Here is a 21,986-nt window from a genome sequence, read left to right as displayed (position 1 = left end):
CAAAATGTGTTATTTTTCTTATATGGTATATTACATACAAAATATATTACCTTTATAAGAGTCTCATCTTCCCATTGAAATCGCAGTGTTTTGCCAATTTCTTCATCAACTTTTCTCTCACCTACGAAGTGCTGCAAATCAAAATATCAAACAGATTTGAATGTAAGTTCCTTTCACCAAAGTAAGCTTCTTTTGATGCATTTTTATACAATTACAGTAAACTGTTATTTATACAGTTACGGTGCCTCATCATTCTCAAACAAGATGTAAACTGAACGTGTTCCCTTGGGTTAGTTCTTCAAGCAACTCTATAGGTTGACCTACAGAACTCTATGGGTTGTCTATATGTTGACCTACAGAACTCTATGGGTTGTCTATAGTTTGGCCTGCAGAACTCTATGGGTTGTCTATAGGTTGACCTACAGAACTCTATGGGTTGTCTATAGGTTGACCTACAGAACTCTATGGGTTGTCTATATGTTGACCTACAGAACTCTATGGGTTGTCTATAGTTTGACCTACAGAACTCTATGGGTTGTCTATAGGTTGACCTACAGAACTCTATGGGTTGTCTATATGTTGACCTACAGAACTCTATGGGTTGTCTATAGTTTGGCCTACAGAACTCTATGGGTTGTCTATAGGTTGACCTACAGAACTCTATGGGTTGTCTATAGTTTGACCTACAGAACTCTATGGGTTGTCTATAGGTTGACCTACAGAACTCTATGGGTTGTCTATAGGTTGACCTACAGAACTCTATGGGTTGTCTATAGTTTGACCTACAGAACTCTATGGGTTGTCTATAGGTTGACCTACAGAACTCTATGGGTTGTCTATAGGTTGACCTACAGAACTCTATGGGTTGTCTATATGTTGACCTACAGAACTCTATGGGTTGTCTATAGTTTGACCTACAGAACTCTATGGGTTGTCTATAGGTTGACCTACAGAACTCTATGGGTTGTCTATAGGTTGATCTACAGAACTCTATGGGTTGTCTATAGGTTGACCTACAGAACTCTATGGGTTGTCTACAGGTTGATAATTTTTCTGGACTGTTGAGATTTTTATTTCATGAAAGATTTTGATGTTACAGCTCAAGTCAGTCAGTTTGTTTGGTTGAGTTTACCTGACCCCACCTAGATATTCATGTAAAGTGTAAACTTTTTTTTATGTATTTGAGAAAAAAATAACAAAATACCGCCAATGGTGTTGTAGCACAACTGTACAGTTTTTAAAAATGTTTATCCATATGCTAGTCCATGCTAACAATAAGTGTTCATTTGTTGAATGACTATCCAGTTGCCTATCCAACCATGTTCCTATCTTAACGATATATGCTATCATTTGGCTGTTGCTGGAAAACAATGGAAAACATAACTACACTCAAATATGAAAAACAAATTATGAAATATAAACAAACTCTGACTCATCCGAGAACACCTCAGCTCGTCTTATTACCAGAACAAAGAAACATGACCACATCACCGACATATTACTCCATTGGCTTCCAATAACCGAACGAATCAAATTCAAGATCCTACTCCTGACCTATCGCGTCCCCAACGGTACCGCCCCATCATATCTGTGTGATCTTCTCACTGTGTATAAACCAGCCCGCTGCCTTCATTCTAATAATCAACAACAACTAGTAGTACCAAGAGTTGCATCAAAGTCGTTTGGAAATTGCACTTTCTACTCTGCTGCACCGAAGCTTTGGAACAATCTCCCATGTCACATCAGACAATACACATCAATTGACACTTTCACACACAAGTTGAAATCTCACCTTTTCACTCAGGTCTACGTAATCTAAACTGAATTACTCTTACAAACATTTCTTGAGATTTGTTTTACATGTCTATCTTTGTGGAAACCCACATTTTTAAATCATTGTTATTGTTATTTATTCTTTTAAATGTTGAGACAATGTTTCTGCACTGCTTTTGTTTTTACCTTTTTCAGACATATTTTTAATTTTTTTATCATGTAGTATTTTTTTGTTTTATTTCATTTTTTCTTCTGTGAAGCACCTACGAGCTGTCATGGATATATGGTACTATGTAAATGTTTTATTATTATTATTATTATATCATTTTCAACCCACCTTGTGTTGTATTGCAGATAATATTACTAAATGACTCATTCATCCATAACATCGCTATCTCTCTGTATTTGTATGAATACTTCAAATAACTGGCACATGAATGACAAAGTTAGGCTGCTACATTATACAGATTCAACAAGTGTATTTTCCATAGGGTTTGTTCCGATAATCTTTCAAATTTCCTGGATTTACATAACTTCTTTTGTCGTTATAGCAGTAAAGTACAATAATAGGTGATATCAGGCCATTCAAACACAAATAGATTATTATTTTTGATGAAATAAATAAATTTGGATATTCAACTACTCTGTACTCTATTTTATTTTATTTCAGCAAACAGCAATGTGCATAGCGAAGTTCAAATTCCTTGGCTCTCTATAGGGTGGGGGGGGGGGGAGGGGGAGTTGTCAATACAGGTCATAAACTGTATCTAGTGAGGACCAGCAGTTTCCCCTAAGGACCAACAACTTTTGCTACATATTGGGGGTCCTTATAACCAACAGTCATTTTCACACACAGGTTAAGTTGTGCTATAAAATATTGGATCAACATTGTTATAAATGTAGTGCAAACAAATGAACAATATTACCTTAATTTCAGCTTTGAGATCAGCTATTTCAGATTCTTTCATACCATGGGCTCTGTCACACATCATTTTCAGATCTCCTCCTTTCTTTTGTCTATCATCCAATAACTCATCTGATTAAAAAAAAAAAGATTTTTAATACTCCAATCACTACATAACCATATCTAAAGGGACGGTGGGTCAAAGTTCATTGACATACTAAGGTAGAGGTGCAATATGTATAGTGTACAGTCTACTTAGAACAAGTCATTGAGAATGACATAGTCCCTGCTATGATTGGGTTTTAAGGAACTGGCAGTTTATGTTGTCATTTTCTTGATATCACTACTCTGATCACGCAACAACACTTGTGAACCTAAATCAAACAGACTTAGATATGTTGTGTCTGCTCGTTGGACATGGAACATGCCTACTCATGTTGTGTCTCCTCGTTGGACATGTGACATGCCTACTCTTCAAGATGACGTCATGGAATAAACCATTCAACAATAAAGGATGGGTCGGATACAGGGGGGGAGGGGGGGGGGGGCTGTTCAAGCATTGGCTTTGGACATGGAAAATTCACAAACAAAATGGCTGCCAGGCAGCCATATTGGATCGTATCACGATGAAAATGGATATGCACATGTATGTCATAGAACACTGTCCTAATACCAACTCTGAATGAGATCTGTTCAAGCATGTCTGAGTTATGGCTTTGGACATGGAAAATTCGCAAACAAAATGGTTGCTAGGCGGCCATATTGGATCGTATCACGACAACAATGAATATGTACATGTATGTCATAGAACACTGTCCTAATACCAACTTTTAATGAGATCTGTTGAAGCATGTCTGAGTTATGGCTTTGGACAGGGAAAATTTGCAAACAAAATGGCTGCTAGGCGGCCATATTGGATCGTATCATGAAACAAATTGACGTACATATGTATGCCATTGTATGTTGCCCCTGTACCAAGTTTGAACAAGTCATTGAGAATGACATAGTCCCCGCTATGATTGGGTTTTAAGGAATTATCACTACTCTGCCATCACGCAACAACACTTGTGAACCTAAATCAAACAGACTTAGATATGTTGTGTCTGCTTGTTGGACATGGAACATGCCTACAACAATAAAGGATGGGTCGGGTATGGGGGATCGTATCACGAAGAAAATGGATATGCACATGTATGTCATAGAACACTGTCCTAATACCAACTTTGAATGAGATCTGTTCAAGCATGTCTGAGTTATGGCTTTGGACATGGAAAATTCGCAAACAAAATGGCTGCCAGGCAGGCACATTGGATCGTATCACCATGAAAATGGATATGCACATGTATGTCATAGAACACTGTCCTAATACCAACATTGAATGAGATCTGTTCAAGCATGTCTGAGTTATGGCTTTGGACATGGAAAATTCACAAACAAAATGGCTGCTAGGCGGCCATATTGGATCGTACCATGACAACAATGAATATACACATGTATGTCATAGAACACTGTCCTAATACCAACTTTGAATGAGATCTGTTCAAGCATGTCTGAGTTATGGCTTTAGACAGGGAAAATTTGCAAACAAAATGGCTGCTAGGCGGCCATATTGGATCGTATCATCAAACAAATTGACGTGCATATGTATGCCATTGTATGTTGCCCCTGTATCAAGTTTGAAAAAAATCAGTCCAGGCATCTCCAAGAAACGGCTGCGGACGGACGGACGCACGCACGGACAGACGGAACCCAATTCATAAGTCCCCGTCCCGGACTTCGTCCAGCGGGGACTAAAAAAAATCGGTCCAGGCATCTCCAAGAAACGGCTCTGGACGGACGGACGAACAGATGGACAGACGGACGGAACCCAATCCATAAGTCCTCGTCCCGGACTTCGTCCGACGGGGACTAATAAAGACAACACTGCTTCAATGTACCATAAATCATTTTAGATAAGAAAATTGTAACATTAGGATTTGATCACGATGATAAAATCCCTTTTAGTCTTTTTTTAACATCAATGTGAAATAGTCACCACTTGTGTGTGGATGTGTGACAGGTTGTTGTCACTAAAAGTAGGACAACTTCTGTACTACTACTAGTGTCCTTTAGGTTATGCACATGTTGGATATTACTTACTTCCTTGAAGTTTGACATCATACATTTGTTTTGTCATTTCATTTTCTCTTTCTTCAAGGCTAGAAGAAGAAAATAGAAACAATGGTGTAACAGTTGTAGCTTAATTATTAAACTAATCATCACTGGTCACCTTTGAAAAACATGCGTTCACCAAACACGTACACCAACATTTCAACTAGACAAATATGTCCACCAATTAGTTATTAAAGTGAGGGGATCATTAAACAAAGCGATATGTATGAATGTCTATGGTTGATCTAAAAGTCATGATATAGCAGTCTCCTTATACCTGTGTACCCTGCCATTCTACACATATTTATCATGTATCACAGTACCATGACAGAACTTATGATATCTTTGGGAATTAATTGCATTGTCTTCATGTTGTTTTTTGTCTTTTATTGATGTTATTCCACTGTTGACATACACAAGAATTGTTCCCTGGTGCCCTTGTTCAGAGTTGTGGATATACACTCTAATGATTTTTGGCTATCTGACTTTGAATAGATGTAAAGGTCAAAGGTCAATGTCTCATTAGAAAGCTATGGTGTAAATATGGCCAACACTAGACCATTAACACTACCATCATGACACAAAACACAGTGAACTTATGTTTCTGATATTTGTGCTCAGTTTGGTTGAAATCGGCCCAAATATAGGTACAGATATTCAATTTGAATGCTTTTTAGCTCAGACTAGCAACACATATAGTATTAGGTGTGAATGGGGCTCTTAATCCCCTCTTCCTACTGTCATGATCATCCTTCAAGCACACCAAAGACTCAAACATTTTGCAAAACGATATTTCGGGTCTTTACAATGTTTTTGCAATTGACTCGGAAAGAATTCATCAGAAAAGGTCAAAGGTTAGATAAAGTGTCTCAGTTCTATGACCAAAAAGGAAGAGAGTCCCCAGCCAGAATCAAAATCATTGCAGCTGCAGTTTCAGATGAGTTATGCTCTGTTATAGTTGCTTGTTCCTAGCAACCTTTCTTTATGAATATATAGTAAGTGATTTTTAAAAGGATTTTGACACAGAAATTTAAACATTGTGCAATTATTGGTAATATTCCTCAGGTAAGTCAGAACGTGAATTATCAAATTGTACATTGCTACTTTTTGCTGAAAGTTCAGTTGAAAAATGGATACTACTGTAGGCCAGGGATAAGAATAAACAATACTTCAACTTTATTACACTTGCTTGTAGCCTGCTAGTTTTTTTGTTCGCTGCTTGATTGGTCATGCATCTTTGATATGGATCATATCATCAATAATAATGGTCGTCCTTGTTCTCGGAGTTATAAAAGTCAGTTCCTAAAATTTCATTCCATTCACAGTCAAAATCTATCATTTCATTGTTGAAATCAATGTCAATAAACATGTTTGGTAACCTGATACAACTACAAGTACACACCATATACTATAGTACATGTACACCCTTAAGTTTTGAGATGTCTGACAAACTGTCAACATCTGGTTGGGACGTATCTCGGGCTCCTGACAGTGGCGCTAATAATACAGAACAGAATTGAAGACACGGAGCTAATATTATAATAATGCAGAACAACAGAATTGAAGACACAGAGCTAATAATGCAGAACAACAGAATTGAAGACACAGAGCTAATAATGCAGAACAACAGAATTGAAGACACAGAGCTAATAATGCAGAACAACAGAATTGAAGACACAGAGCTAATAATGCAGAACAACAGAATTGAAGACACGGAGCTAATAATGCAGAACAACAGAATTGAAGACACAGAGCTAATAATGCAGAACAACAGAATTGAAGACACAGAGCTAATAATGCAGAACAACAGAATTGAAGACACGGAGCTAATAATGCAGAACAACAGAATTGAAGACACGGAGCTAATAATGCAGAACAACAGAATTGAAGACACAGAGCTAATAATGCAGAACAACAGAATTGAAGACACAGAGCTAATAATGCAGAACAACAGAATTGAAGACACAGAGCTAATAATGCAGAACAACAGAATTGAAGACACGGAGCTAATAATGCAGAACAACAGAATTGAAGACACGGAGCTAATAATGCAGAACAACAGAATTGAAGACACAGAGCTAATAATGCAGAACAACAGAATTGAAGACACAGAGCTAATAATGCAGAACAACAGAATTGAAGACACGGAGCTAATAATGCAGAACAACAGAATTGAAGACACAGAGCTAATAATGCAGAACAACAGAATTGAAGACACAGAGCTAATAATGCAGAACAACAGAATTGAAGACACGGAGCTAATAATGCAGAACAACAGAATTGAAGACACAGAGCTAATAATGCAGAACAACAGAATTGAAGACACGGAGCTAATAATGCAGAACAACAGAATTGAAGACACGGAGCTAATAATGCAGAACAACAGAATTGAAGACACAGAGCTAATAATGCAGAACAGCAGAATTGAAGACACAGAGCTAATAATGCAGAACAACAGAATTGAAGACACGGAGCTAATAATGCAGAACAGCAGAATTGAAGACACAGAGCTAATAATGCAGAACAACAGAATTGAAGACAGAGCTAATAATGCAGAACAACAGAATTGAAGACAGAGCTAATAATGCAGAACAACAGAATTGAAGACACAGAGCTAATAATGCAGAACAACAGAATTGAAGACACAGAGCTAATAATGCAGAACAACAGAATTGAAGACACAGAGCTAATAATGCAGAACAACAGAATTGAAGACACGGAGCTAATAATGCAGAACAACAGAATTGAAGACACAGAGCTAATAATGCAGAACAACAGAATTGAAGACACAGAGCTAATAATGCAGAACAACAGAATTGAAGACACAGAGCTAATAATGCAGAACAACAGAATTGAAGACACAGAGCTAATAATGCAGAACAACAGAATTGAAGACACAGCTAATAATGCAGAACAACAGAATTGAAGACACAGAGCTAATAATGCAGAACAACAGAATTGAAGACACAGAGCTAATAATGCAGAACAACAGAATTGAAGACACAAACACATATTTTCATAATGTAGAATCTTCTGTAAAACAAATTTTGTAATTACTTGAACTTTCAAAAACTGACTTGCATCTAGCACAAAGTATGTTCGATTTGTTGCTGAAAGCATACTTACTGTTTGTGCATTTCTTCAAATGTTTTCTTTATCCTCTTGCAGGATCTTTCAAACTCCTCATTGAGTAGATTCCTATAACGCGTTAGTGGTACAGTGGTTCTCTGTAGATCCTTGACTGGTCTTTCTAATATTGCAACTATTGGACAGAAGTGACAACATTTTCATTTAATCTACATTCACTTCTATTTGGTAGACAAATTAAATACTTTCTCACAACTTGAACGCAGTTTGAATGGAAGAAAGTCTTAAGAAATAGATGATATCATTTTTACCTTTCATAAAGGAATTTTAAGGTACGTTATGTTTTTGTCTCTGTCTATGTGTATATGTGTGAGTGTGTGTCTGTCTGTGTACATCAATACCTTAAGAATGCAAGCTTAAAATTTCATATAATTGCTATATACAGCAAACATCACAAAGCATGTATTTCCTAAAAAGTTTGTTGTAATTTTTAGTTTAATTGGGAATTTGCATAATTAATGATTTTCAGTAATTAGGCTATATTTAAAAAAATACACACTTCAAATTCCAAATAATATGGTACATGCATTAATGATACCAAAGTGCATGTGTTGAGTGCATAGTTGTTGATGTTACTAGCTAACAAGTCCTTGTAGAAGACACAGGTCCACTCAAGTACGTAACTTCTAGCTATGTGACTGAACTGGGGCAGATGAGGTAGGGTAGTGTATTGAGGTTGAGATAGAAGGCAGTGTATTGAGGCAGTTGAGATAAAAGTATATGTTATTTCCTCACCAATCATGTACATGTACATTTATTCTTGGTGAAATAAACTTATTATTATTATTATTATTATTATTATTATTATTATTATTATTTGCCAAATACCGTTCCATATCTTGCTGCGAGAGGTAATTTTTCTGGTATAACGGAGAGCCGGAGGCGAGTCGTTATACCAGAAAAATTACCTCGAGCAGTAAGATGTGGAACAGTATTTGGCAAATAACATACTTATACGTCACCTGCGACTATGAATTCATTTTTGAATGTCTAAAAATGCTGTTTCATTTAAAAATAAAATCACTTCCGCGTTATACTGTTGAGCGTAGTATCATGCACCTCTCTGATAACTGCAATGCGGTTGTTTACATGTCAGCCTTAACTTTATCATCCAATCAGAGTGCGCGTTTGCTCAGTAGTATGACGTAATGTTTATTATTTGCATATCACTCAGCGATATATTCAAACTTATAACCATCATCTGAAAAATGAGTGCGTCTTTGTTTTGCGTACTGTATTCCATTAAATGTACAAAAATGTTCGTGATATGCTTTGTTGTTCTAGTTAAGCAAAAATTACACCCTCTGTGGTGGTAATTTTGATATCCTTCATAAATCTAGGAATTCACGTTTACGATCGCGTGACGACCGTGCGTTCGCCGTCACTGGACTTTCACGGTTGTGTGTGGCTATTTCCCTGTGACATGAAAAGTACAGTTCAAAGACTTGTTACAATGTATACAACGGTGATATTTTGTTCGATTGACCACAAATTTGGCATTGGAAATGCTGGTTATAGCTCGATCTCTAGTTGTCTGCTAGATTTGTTTACAAGGGGACGTGCAGTGATCACGTGATACAGCAAGCAAAAATATGGCTGTTGGTGAAAAATACGCCTGTGTATCTGCAGGGCTCTCGACCAATCAGAATGCAAGATTGGTGACAGGTGACGTATAAGGTAGTGTATTGAGGCAGTTGAGATAGATGGCAGTGTATTCAGAGGCAGTTGAGATAGAAGGCAGTGTATTGAGGCAGTTGAGATGGAAGGCAGTGTATTGAGGCAGTTGAGATGGAAGGCAGTGTATTGAGACAGTTGAGATGGAAGGCAGTGTATTGAGGCAGTTGAGATAGAAGGTAGTGTATTGAGGCAGTTGAGATAGAAGGTAGTGTATTGAGGCAGTTGAGATAGATGGCAGTGTATTGAGGCAGTTGAGATAGAATTAAGGCAGTGTATTGAGGCAGTTGAGATAGATGGCAGTGTATTGAGGCAGTTGAGATAGAAGGTAGTGTATTGAGGTAGTTGAGATAGAAGGTAGTGTATTGAGGCAGTTGAGATGGAAGGCAGTGTATTGAGGCAGTTGAGATAGAAGGTAGTGTATTGAGGCAGTTGAGATAGAAGGTAGTGTATTGAGGCAGTTGAGATAGAAGGTAGTGTATTGAGGCAGTTGGGATAGAAGGTAGTGTATTGAGGCAGTTGAGATGGAAGGCAGTGTATTGAGACAGTTGAGATAGAAGGTAGTGTATTGAGGCAGTTGAGATAGATGGCAGTGTATTGAGGCAGTTGAGATAGATGGCAGTGTATTGAGGCAGTTGAGATAGAATTAAGGCAGTGTATTGAGGTAGTTGAGATAGAAGGTAGTGTATTGAGGCAGTTGAGATAGAAGGTAGTGTATTGAGGCAGTTGAGATAGATGGCAGTGTATTGAGGCAGTTGAGATAGATGGCAGTGTATTGAGGCAGTTGAGATAGATGGCAGTGTATTGAGGCAGTTGAGACAGATGGCAACATATTGAGGCAGTTGAGATGGAAGGTAGTGTATTGAGGCAGTTGAGATAGATGGCAACATATTGAGGCAGTTGAGATGGAAGGCAATGTATTGCGGCAGTTGAGGTAGAAGGCAGTGTATTCAGAGGCAGTTGAGATAGATGGCAGTGTATTGAGGCAGTTGCATGTAACAAAGAATTCAAAATCGCAACAGTTGCGGGGCAAAGTGCTAGATCTAGCACTTCGCCACTTTTTGACAAAGTGCTAGATCTAGCACTTTGTCAAAAAGTGGCGAAGTGCTAGGTCATCGGTAAATATGTCATTGTTATACCGGTAATGGACATGTTATTACTCTCAGTGTAAAATGTTACTTCCCGTGTTAACGACCTTAGAGTTTGATTTTCCGTATGTTTTGCCAATGCACAAACAAGTTTCTACTTCGTAATTTTTAGTAACGTTCAGTTTTGTATTTTTTCGATGTTCTATGCGGCAAAAAATACAGCACGTGGTCGTTTCCCTTCCACCCTTACAACGGCTTGACACCACTACCAACAACTGCAGACCGCCATTTTGACAGCCGTTCACGTCAAATAACACTCTCCCATATACAGTTGAAACTTCGAAGATTTCAGGAAGTAGAAACATTTAGTTCGGCGTACGTCACAGACTTCATACTGCAGATTTAATGGCAGTGACATTTGTAACATTGCATGACAAAGAAATAATATAAAGGAAAACTGAATTTCTTGGTGTGTGTGTGTGTGTGTGTGTGGGGGGGAGGGGTAGTGTGTGTCTAGATGCGAGAGCGAAGATTTTTCTTGATCGTTGAACACGAAAATAAAGTCTGGGTGTAAGTTTATATCATGTTCACTATATTTCTATTGAATAGATTCACTTCTTTCAGTATTATCAGATCGTTTATAGATGACAAAAAATATTGCTATCGAAAACATAAGTGCGAAAACATATTCGTGTGAACAATTTTAATTTCAGCCCTTCATCGCTGTTAATATTTTGATAGAAATCTATAAATAACCCGTTACTACTGTTTTGTAAATTCCATATACTTGGTACTGCCAACTTCTTGACTGAAAACAACGACAATAAATAATCCATGACTTCGCCAGATCTCAAGTAAACCATCACGACATTACTGTTTACTTAATTTTTTTGCATTCCTAGACAATCACCAACTTCAATATCGTCCCTTATGTAATTCCTGGTCGCTCAGAAATTATATCCAATGTGGGATAAAGATTTCAGTGATTTTCAAATTTATTTCAAGACCTTATGATTGATATATCTTTCCCGCTCTAAAATAGACATGGTATACAAGAAATACTGAGTGGCTAGTCCTTGTTTACAGAGTAGATTGCAGATTCTGAAGTACAGTCCCGCCCACAGGCACTAGTTTCCCCGAGATATGTATAAGAATGTTTCTATCATAATACAATAAAGTGTCGATAATATCGATGATATTGACGTGTTTTAGCCAATTGTATATGAAAGGGGTAAAATAATAACACTTGTTTCTGTGATCGCGCAAGTCCATCCACCGCGAGGTATTGACAAGGCATGTTTGTAACAGAACACACAACCCCCGGGACACAACCGTACGTACGGCAACGTGAAGTTTCAACCGGCCGTTTTACTCGGCAAACATTTAACAAACTTCAGATAAATCGTGTCGCTGTTACAATCGGCCAAAGATAACTTTTTGGAGTCGATCGTGCGCCACACGACCATGTACATGGACTACTGACATGACGCATGTATGTGACATTTATCAACCACGTTATACCAAGCCGTTGGAGGCGCTTCGTTGTTTACAGTCCCGCACTTTGTTGTTTTCTGGTGAAGTGCTAGATCTAGCACTTCGGCGAAAACTGATGAAGTGCTAGATCTAGCACTTTGTCAAAAAGTGGCAAAGTGCTAGATCTAGCACTTTGCCCCGCAACTGTTCAATTTTGGACCATTTAGCTACCTCGCAGGTGAGATGGAAGGCAGTGTATTCAGAGGCAGTTAGGAGTGAGGGCTGATGACCTGTTAGGTAGTGCATTCTGGGATTTGTGATATACAGATCAACTTACTGGGCTTCTTTTTATTCCTAGTTTCAGGATTGGATACTTGACTTGATTCACTGACAGTACGATTCCTATTGGATAGATCCTTGTTCTCTGAACTTAGACGTGACCTGTTGCCATAACTATGACTTCTGCTACCACCATGATGTGTAGGCAGTGATAATGCTACCTGAGCTTTTGTTAATGGTTCTGATTTCCTTGACTGTGGTCTTGATTCTTTGTTGGTTTCATTTTTCTGAGGTTGGTCTGGTTGTACTTTCTTAGGCAGTTGTTTACTGCTTGGTTTCTCTGAAATAACACATAGAATTTCATTAAAATATTGTATCTTAATACATTCATCTGAATAGTTGTGGACACTACCCGCACCAAACATCAGTTAATTTAACTTTCCAAAGGGCGCTCTGTTGGTTGGTCTTTATAAGTCAATCATAAGCAATCAGACAACTATGCCATCAGACTGAACAACTACGCCATCAGACTGAACAACTACGCCATCAGACTGAACAACTATGCCATCAGACTGAACAACTACGCCATCAGACTGAACAACTACGCCATCAGACTGAAAGCCCTCACAAACACTTTAACTGACTTTGCAGGTCAGTAGTTGGTTGAAAAAAGCTTCCAAAAATAGTGGGGAAAGTTGAATAAAAGTACCAATGGTTTTGTAGCACAACTGTTGAGGGTAAACTTTAATTTTCTCCTATGATTATGAGGTCTTGTTGCTTGGCATATTTGCATATATTTTTTTGAGATTTTAAGATTTCTTCCCATGTCTACCCATCCATGGTGTTATCTGCAATGTACACCATTATTTAACTGTAGTTATGGACATGGTCTTGTTGCTATACATATAGGCATATCTGTGCACACTTTTGGAATCTTTATTCACTTGCCAACCCTTCCCTGTTTTCATCTTTGCAATATAAACCATCATTTAGCTGTTGCTATGGGTGTGGTATTGTTGCTATGCATATTTACATACATTTTTTATTCTGTATTCACTTGCCTACCCATCCCTGTTGTTATCTTTGTAATATGCATCATCATTTCACTGTTGCTAAGGGTGTGGCCATGTTTGCTTGGGTCAGTTGAGTCAAAATGTTTTGCGCAATGACTGCAGAATAACACATTTCCAAAAACATCCCCACCAAGTTTTAGTCCCCTTCATCATGTAGTTTTCAAGTCATTATGAGTTTTTGCCCAAAATTTAGATTTTTAGACCTATGTTTCAGGGGGGGGGGGGGGGGGGGGGTAGTTGTCCTGTTACCCATTAGTGCAGTTGTGCTAACTACAGATTGAAATCAACATCCCTATCAAATATTAAAATATTCTTCCCAGTTGTTTTTGACTTTTAAGTTTCTTTAAGTTGAAGTCAACTACAGATAGGCAGACAGAGACAGACAGATGGACAAGACTATTTATCATGTCTGTAGCTTGAATGAACCTATTTTAATCATAGACAGTGTGTATGATTTAATTCAGCTGTTAAAAACAACATTTCCAAGCAATCTCAAACAGAGGTTAATCTTGATCCTATTCACATACATATACATGTAGAGGTGTGAAGTAGCCCATAAAAGATTTAAATGATTTCATGGCATCAATAAAACAATAACCTTTCATTTCAAAGTATTTTCTCACACCAAGAATAATGTTTTTCGACCTACATGTAAAACGCACATCTCTGAGGCAATCATTTTTATTTGAACAATTTTCCATCTTCACACCATACATGTAATTAATGTCCCCACCAAATACAAAAGCAATTACTCTGGCAGTTTTTGAGTTCTAAGTCATGCATGCATGCATGCATGCATGCACGCACACATGCATGCACGCACACACACACACACACACACATTTCATCATGGCTATAGCACTACTGAACCTCAGTTCAGTTGTGCTTAAAATCACCATCATTAGACCATTATCCTGAAGGTCATAAATTGTAATGTGCATATGCTGACTATAGCCCCTGATACATGTATTTGTTGAAGATTTGGTTGAAATTGCCCTATGAGGTAAGGTCGACTTTCATGGATGTAGACATGCACGGACAGACAAATGCAGCTCACCCTTGACTTCGTAGATTGGGGCTAAAAATCCCTAGATTAGATGTGTATAGTGATAATTGTATACCAACTCACCAATTGATCTCAATACATCAGATTTGCCATCTTGTTTATTATTTTCATCTCTAGCAGTACCTGAAGATACATCTATTTTTGGATGCGTAATTTCTGGAGTTTTTTGCTGTGATGATACATTTGTATGAGTCTTTTCAGACTTGAGTTGTGTAGTATCTAGTTGTTGACCTTGCTGAGAGACAGGCTGCTCAGCTGGTTGTTTCTGTTGGCCGCCTCCTGCAACACCACCTCGCTTTTTACTTTTCTTTTTATTATTCTGTAAAGTAATACAAAATGATGTCAATGACTTTGAGTGGAGAATATGCCAGATCAACTTTAAGGAAATCATCCATGTTGCATCTTACAAATCATACATACATACATACATGTACATGAACTGTTGACAGGAAGACATTTGATTGACATTATATACTCCATTACTGGAAATTGAAACAGCAGTTGTATTTTCAATGAAATTAGCGCACAGCTACATGTACTTGTATGAAAATAATAATGAGCATAAAATTCAAAGCATGGCTCAAAATAATGGCCTTTAACTTGTCCTGAACAAGTGATTTGAGGGCTAGGGCAAGTTCTTTTGAAAAGGAGAATTTCTCATGATTATTGATCAGGGATATGTTTATGCTGTTATGCCATAGATGCTGCACAGGTACATTGTGATGATAAAGAGTATTTATTGGTTGGTTCTTAAACCACCTGTCTTATTTGTTATGCATTATTTTAATGACCAGTGCCACATCGGCTGTTCTACAATTGGTGGGAGTTGAGGCAGTCCACGGCTCGTTCCTGAAGTTTTCTAAGTGGTTTCGTCAAGGGAGGCCTGTCTTCACTGTAGCTGTCCGGAGAAGTGTCGTTCTCCTGTAAAGTTGGACATTGCATTGCTGAGAGTAAGCGGACCCTGACGTGTGGTATAAATGGTGCAGACATTGATGTCAAAGTCTGGAGAAATACTTCGAGGACCATTCGGTACAACGGAGGAACCGTGAGTAGAAGTTTGTCCCGCGTAGCCGCCGCCAACACTCAATGAACTCACCATCCTCGGCTCTGTACTCTGTGAAAGTTTGTGTGCACCACCGGTAAGACTAAAAGTCACGATATTCGACAGTCAAGTCGCCAGTCAAGTTTGAGAACTGAACATTTTGATATTTAGAACATTTGGAACCACTTTAGTTTATAAGTTTGTAAACCCTGTAATATATGTACACTTTCAAGACTTATTATTATAGTATATATTGTTTCATTATAACTGAATTAAATAAGATAATTGTTAAGTGTAATGCTGTGTAGTGTCCTGTGTTTGACCGTATGTTGTTTCGACTGGAAGTTGTGGGGAAAGTATTTAATTGTGCACTATTTGGCTTCTTTTAATTTTTGGTTCATGACAACATGTATGTCTGATATAAATTTTGTTATATTATATAAACATAGCACAACAAGTCTCTCAAAATAGCACCAATGGCATTGTAACACAACTGTACAGTTTTTAAAAAATGTTTACCCACATTCTGATCCATGCTAGGTATAGGTGTTCATTTGCTGAATGATTATCCAGTTGCCTATCCAACCCTGTCGTTACCTTTGCAATATACGCGATCATTTGGCTGTTGCTATGGGTGTGATCATGTTGCTAGACATATTTGCATATATTTTCTGAATATTCATTCACTTGTCTATGAATCCCTGATATTATCTTTGAAATATATATCATCATGTCTGTTGCTCTGGGCGTGGTTTTATTGCTAGGCAAATTTACATATATATTTTTAGAATATTCACTAGTCTCTGAATTCCTGATGTTTGCTTTGTAATATACATCATCATATGGCTGTTGCTACGGGCATGGTCTTGTTGCTACATAATATGCATACATTTTTTGAACATTTGCCTAATCATCCCTGTTGTTATCTTTGCAATAAATGCAATCATTTACTGTTGCTATGGGTGTGATATGCATCTCCATTAAATTTCAGCCCAATCTGCTCAGTAGTTTGGGATTAAAGATTTTTGACCAAAAAGACACATTTTTATACCTAATTTGTATATCACTGATGGGATCATCGTGTCATGAATACATTCTTACTATAAACACCCCTAAAATGTTCCCACCAAATTTTAGACCAATCTGCCCAGTACTTTTTGAGTTTAATTTTTTTTACCAAAAAAGCACATTTTTTTACCAAAATCACACACCTGTGAGGCAATCATTTCCCCCAAAAACAATTTCCCAAAATTAGCGCAAATGGCATAAAAGCACAACTATATTTGGCTGTTGCTACATGTATGGGCATGGCCTTGTTGCTAGGCAATATGGTTACATTTTTGGAATCATTATTCACTTCCTTACCCATCCCAGGTTTTATCTTCACAACATACATCATCATTTCATTGTTATTAAGGGTGTGGTTATGGTTGCTAGGGCCAGTTGTGTCCAAATGGTTTGAACAACAACTGCAGAATAACACCTCCAGAAACATTCCCACCAAACTTCAGCCCCATTCACTATGTAGTTTTGAAGATTTAAGTTTATGACCAAACTTCAGATTTTTAGACCTAGCTTGCATATTGCTAAATGGAATCATCATGTTGCGAATACAGCTTCATCTACGTATCTCTAGATGCATCCCCAGTCAATTTCAGCCCATCTGCTCTGTAGTTTTGGAATTAAAGATTTTTAACTAAAAAAGACACATCCTTAGCCCTAATTTGCATATCACTGATTGGGTAATAATGTCATCAGCAATTCTTAACACAAACACCTCTAAGATGGTTCCCAATAAAGTTTTTTTGACAAAAAATCAATTTTTTTTACCCAAAACGCACATCTCTGATGTGATAATTTTCATTTGAACAATTTCCCAACTAAACTCTAATGTCCCCATCAAATAAAGTAATGTCTCCATCAAATACCATCATGGTAATCGGTTGAGTAGTTTTTGAGTTTAAGTCATCCACAGACAGACAGACAGACCAACAAATGGACAGACACCCGGACACCGCACCATGTCTATAGCACTTGAACTTCATTAGTACAGTTGTGCTAACTAGAGACTGAAATCAACATCCCTACCAAATATCACAATATTATTCCCAGTGGTTTTTGATTATTAAGTTTTCTGTAAGTTTAAGTCAGCCACAGATAGGCAGACAGAGACGGACAGATGGACAAGACTCTATCATGTCTGTAGCATGAATGAACCTGTTTTAATTACAGACAGTGTCTATGTTTTAATTCAGCTGTGCTAAAAACAATGTTCTCCAACCCTCCTGGTTTCTTCTAGTGGCTACTTGGGAGTTCAAGTCTCCAACCCTCTTGGTTTCTAGTGGCTACTCAGGACTTCAAATCTCCAACCCTCCTGGTTTCTGATGGCTACTCAGGAGTTCAAGTCTCCAACCCTCCTGGTTTGTAATGGCTACTCAGGAGTTCAAGTCTCCAACCCTCCTGGTTTCTAGTGGCTACTCAGGAGTTCAAGTCTCCAACCCTCCTGGTTTGTAATGGCTACTCAGGAGTTCAAGTCTCCAACCCTCCTGGTTTCTAGTGGCTACTCAGGAGTTCAAGTCTCCAACCCTCCTGTTTTCTAATTGCTACTCAGGACTTCCAAGTCTCCAACCCTCCTGGTTTCTAATGGCTACTCAGGAGTTCAAGTCTCCAACCCTCTTGGTTTCTAATGGCTACTCAGGAGTTCAAGTCTCCAACCCTCCTGGTTTCTAGTGTCTACTCAGGAGTTCAAGTCTCCAACCCTCTTGGTTTCTAGTGGCTACTCAGGAGTTCAAGTCTCCAACCCTCCTGGTTTCTAAAGGCTAATCAGGAGTTCAAGTCTCCAACCCTCCTCGTTCCATTTGTCACTGTACTGTCATTTATGGGAGAACTAAATATTGTACATACATTGTATGCTTAGTATGACATTTTACTCAGTTTTGACCAATTGATATCAGAGATACAAGTACAAATGTAAGAAGCACAGGCAGACATAACCCAATATAGGGTATAGTTGTTTGGCATGATCCAAATGCTTACAAGACACATTTTTTACCTAATTTGCATATCACTGATGGCATTACATTCCCAAGAATATCCCCATCAAATATCAGATCAGTCTCACCAGTGCTGTTTGAGTACAAGTTTGTGTTGTGGTTTTTTACAAACCTCACATTTTTAAAACCAAATCTCACATCTCTGCTCAGTTCTGCTAAAAAGCTTACCTGTGCAATCATGGTTTGTAATCAATATAAATGTGTGTGTGTGTGTGTGTGTGTGTGTGTGTGTGTGTGTGTGTGTGTGTGTGTGTGTGTGTGTGTGTGTTGGGGGGTTTACAGAAAAAGGACAAATGTAAGTAGATCAATACTTACCTTTGGTTTCTTGCCTGTAAAATTCCATTCTTTGAGAACGTCTGCTGCACCATCTGAGAAAAAAAGGATGGATTGAAAATTATTTATGTGTCTAACTCTAAAATTAATAAAATAGTGCCAATGGTGTTGTAGCACAACTGGTTTTTTTTAAAATGTTTACCCACATACTGAGTCATGGTAAGTATAGGGATTTATTTTTATCTTTGCAATATACAAAAATGTACGTGAACAAGTGGCTGTTGCTATGGGCATGGTCTTGACGCTAGACATATTTGCATACATTTTTAATGTTTGTTCACATGCCTTTGAATCCATGTTGGTATGTTTGCAATATACACCATCATTTGGCTGTTGCTATGGACAAGGTCTCATTGCATGGTCTTGTTGCTAGACATAATTGCGTACATTTTTTAAAAATGTTTCTTCACAAGCCCATGAATCTCTGTTGGGCATGGTCTTGTTGCTATACATGTAGGCATATCTGTGCACACTTTTGGAATCTTTATTCACTTGCCAACCATTCCCAGTTTTCATCTTTGTGATATACACCTCCATTATTTGGCTGTTGCTATGGGCAGGGTCTCATTGCTAGACATATTTGCATGTATTTTTAAGTTGAATGATAAGTCGCTTGTCTATTAATCCCTCTTGTTATCTTTGCAATATATATTCATCATCTAGCTGTTGGACATGGTCTCCTTCGTAGGCATACTTGAATACATATTTTGAATGCTTATTCACCTGTCTATTAATCACTGTTGTTATCTTTGCAATATACATCATCATATGGCTGTTGCTATGGGTGTGGTCTTGTTGCTAGGGATATTTACATATATTTTTTGAATGTTTATTCACTGGTCTATTAATCCATGTTATCTTTGCAATATATGTCATCATATAGCTGTTACTATGGGTGTGGTCTTGTTGCTAGGGATATATGCATAAGTTTTTTTAATGTTTACACACTTGCCAAACAGATATTGTTAATTTACCTAAATAAACTGGCATTTGGTTGTTGTTAACGGCATGATCATTGCTGCTGGGGCCAATTGTGTCAAAAAAAATTATCGTCTGCAGAATAGCATGTCCAGAAACGTCTCACCAAATTTCAGCCCAATTGACGACATATTTTTGAGATATAAGTTTCTGACCAAAATTAACATCTGTACACCTAAAATTTGCATATCACTGATGAGGTCATTACATGCTTAACAGTTCTTCATCTACACATCCCCAAATGTGTCCCATTAAATTTCAGCCAAATCTGCTCAGTAGTTTTGAAATTAAAGATTTTTGACCAAAACAACCCATTTTTAGCCCGAATCTGCATAATACTAATGGGGTCATCATGTCATGAACAAATCCTACTCTACACACTTCTAAGAAAGTTCTCACCAAATTTCAGACCAGTACTTTTGTAGTTAAAGTTTTGTTGACAGAAAATGACATTATTGACCCAAATCACATTCCTGTGATGCACTCATTTTGCTTTTAACGATTTCACAACTACAGTCAAACCTGTGTATAGTGGTCAGCCAAGGGACTAACAAAATGTGGCCACTATAGAGAGGTGGCCTTTCTGTAGAGGGTTGGTTGTTTTTGTAATCGGGTGGCCAAAACATTTAAGAGAAGTGGTGACACAAACTAAATACAACATAATATTAAGGGTTTCAAAACTAATTATTTAATCTCACATCAAAAATACATGTACATGTATTTACAATTCAATGACAACTCTGCTTTACATACATTCTAGAAGTAATTTTGCAGTTTCTGTGAAAAATATCAATCATGAATACAGTCTAGTCCTATTACAAATTTATGTATTAACACAGTTTATCCATGACATGTACTTCTTGTTAAAAAAGTTCACACTCTGGTGCGTTGCTTTCTAACTCCTCCAAAAATTCAGACTTGCGTTTCAGTATGTTCTGTATCTGGGTACGCCCAACACCATACTTCTCAGCCAGTTTGCGTGAGCCCACAGAACAATCACTCGCTTTGTACAGACTGATAATCTCGACCTTCTCGTTCAAAGTCAACGTCTTCTGTACAGTCTTTGCCATGATTTTGATGATAAACAGTAAGTAATGCTGCGATACAATTTGTTACGACGTGATAGCTATGATGCAAAAGCATAGAATGGTACATGTACGAAGCTCTTGCTCCGATTATAAACACAGTCGCCACCATTGATGTTTTGTTACGTTCACGCACAGAGGGACTGTGGTTCACGTGTTAATGTGATGACGCACTTTGACCTATGACCTGTCAATTGTACTTTGATGTTTCTTTGTACGGTAAATTTTTTGACTCCTTTCGGCACTGCAGCAAGTGTTAAATGGGTATCGTTGACATTACTGTGGGTCTATTGGCGGTACGGTCACCCTGTTTGATGTTACCGGGTGATGCCCCCAGTGTGGCCGTAGTGAATAACATGAACGAACTACGTCATTGTCTTGTTTCCGTAGTGCAGTGCCTATTGTTAACCAAAGGAGGTGTGTGTTTTCACACCGATACGGCGATAAAACAAAACATCGGACAACCTCTGACAACTTTCTAATTTCAATTGAGAGTTTCAACTCAAAGATACCGACCGTTATACACGGTATAATTACCAAATTGGGCCGGTAATAGGTGGCCGCTGACCGCGTTAAAGAGGTGGCAGTTCTATCAAGTGTCATTAACATGTAAAATTGCACGGGACTGCCACAAAGTGACCGCTTAGAGAAGGTGGCCACTCTGTCAGGGTGACCGCTAAGACAGGTTTGACTGTAGATACTAAAAGAAACATTCCTACCAAAACAATCAGAACAGCAGTTTTTGAGGCTAAGCCATGCAGGCATACACACACATACATACTGTACACACACACACACACACACACACACACACAGACACAGACATACACACACCACGATATGCCTATAGCACTACTGAACCCCTTA

The 21,986-nt window shown here is 38.0% G+C and overlaps 1 protein-coding gene across 1 annotated transcript in view; it reads right to left on the bottom strand.

The window, feature by feature from the left end:
- Window positions 1–21,986, bottom strand: part of LOC144450853 (spermatogenesis-associated serine-rich protein 2-like) — a 55,035-nt gene that overhangs the window by 3,054 nt on the left and 29,995 nt on the right. The window contains exons 4-10 of the mRNA XM_078141594.1: window positions 19,039–19,091; window positions 14,692–14,947; window positions 12,548–12,829; window positions 7,955–8,090; window positions 4,817–4,875; window positions 2,700–2,809; window positions 51–131 (exon numbers count right to left, since the gene is read on the bottom strand). Coding sequence (XP_077997720.1) covers window positions 51–131; window positions 2,700–2,809; window positions 4,817–4,875; window positions 7,955–8,090; window positions 12,548–12,829; window positions 14,692–14,947; window positions 19,039–19,091 — 977 coding nt within the window. The remainder of the gene's footprint in view (window positions 1–50; window positions 132–2,699; window positions 2,810–4,816; window positions 4,876–7,954; window positions 8,091–12,547; window positions 12,830–14,691; window positions 14,948–19,038; window positions 19,092–21,986) is intronic.

Source organism: Glandiceps talaboti, chromosome 20 (assembly GCF_964340395.1).
Source record: "Glandiceps talaboti chromosome 20, keGlaTala1.1, whole genome shotgun sequence".
Taxonomy (NCBI): domain Eukaryota; kingdom Metazoa; phylum Hemichordata; class Enteropneusta; family Spengelidae; genus Glandiceps; species Glandiceps talaboti.
The sequence above is the reverse complement of the archived record's forward strand: the minus strand, read 5'-3'. Positions and strand labels throughout refer to the sequence as shown.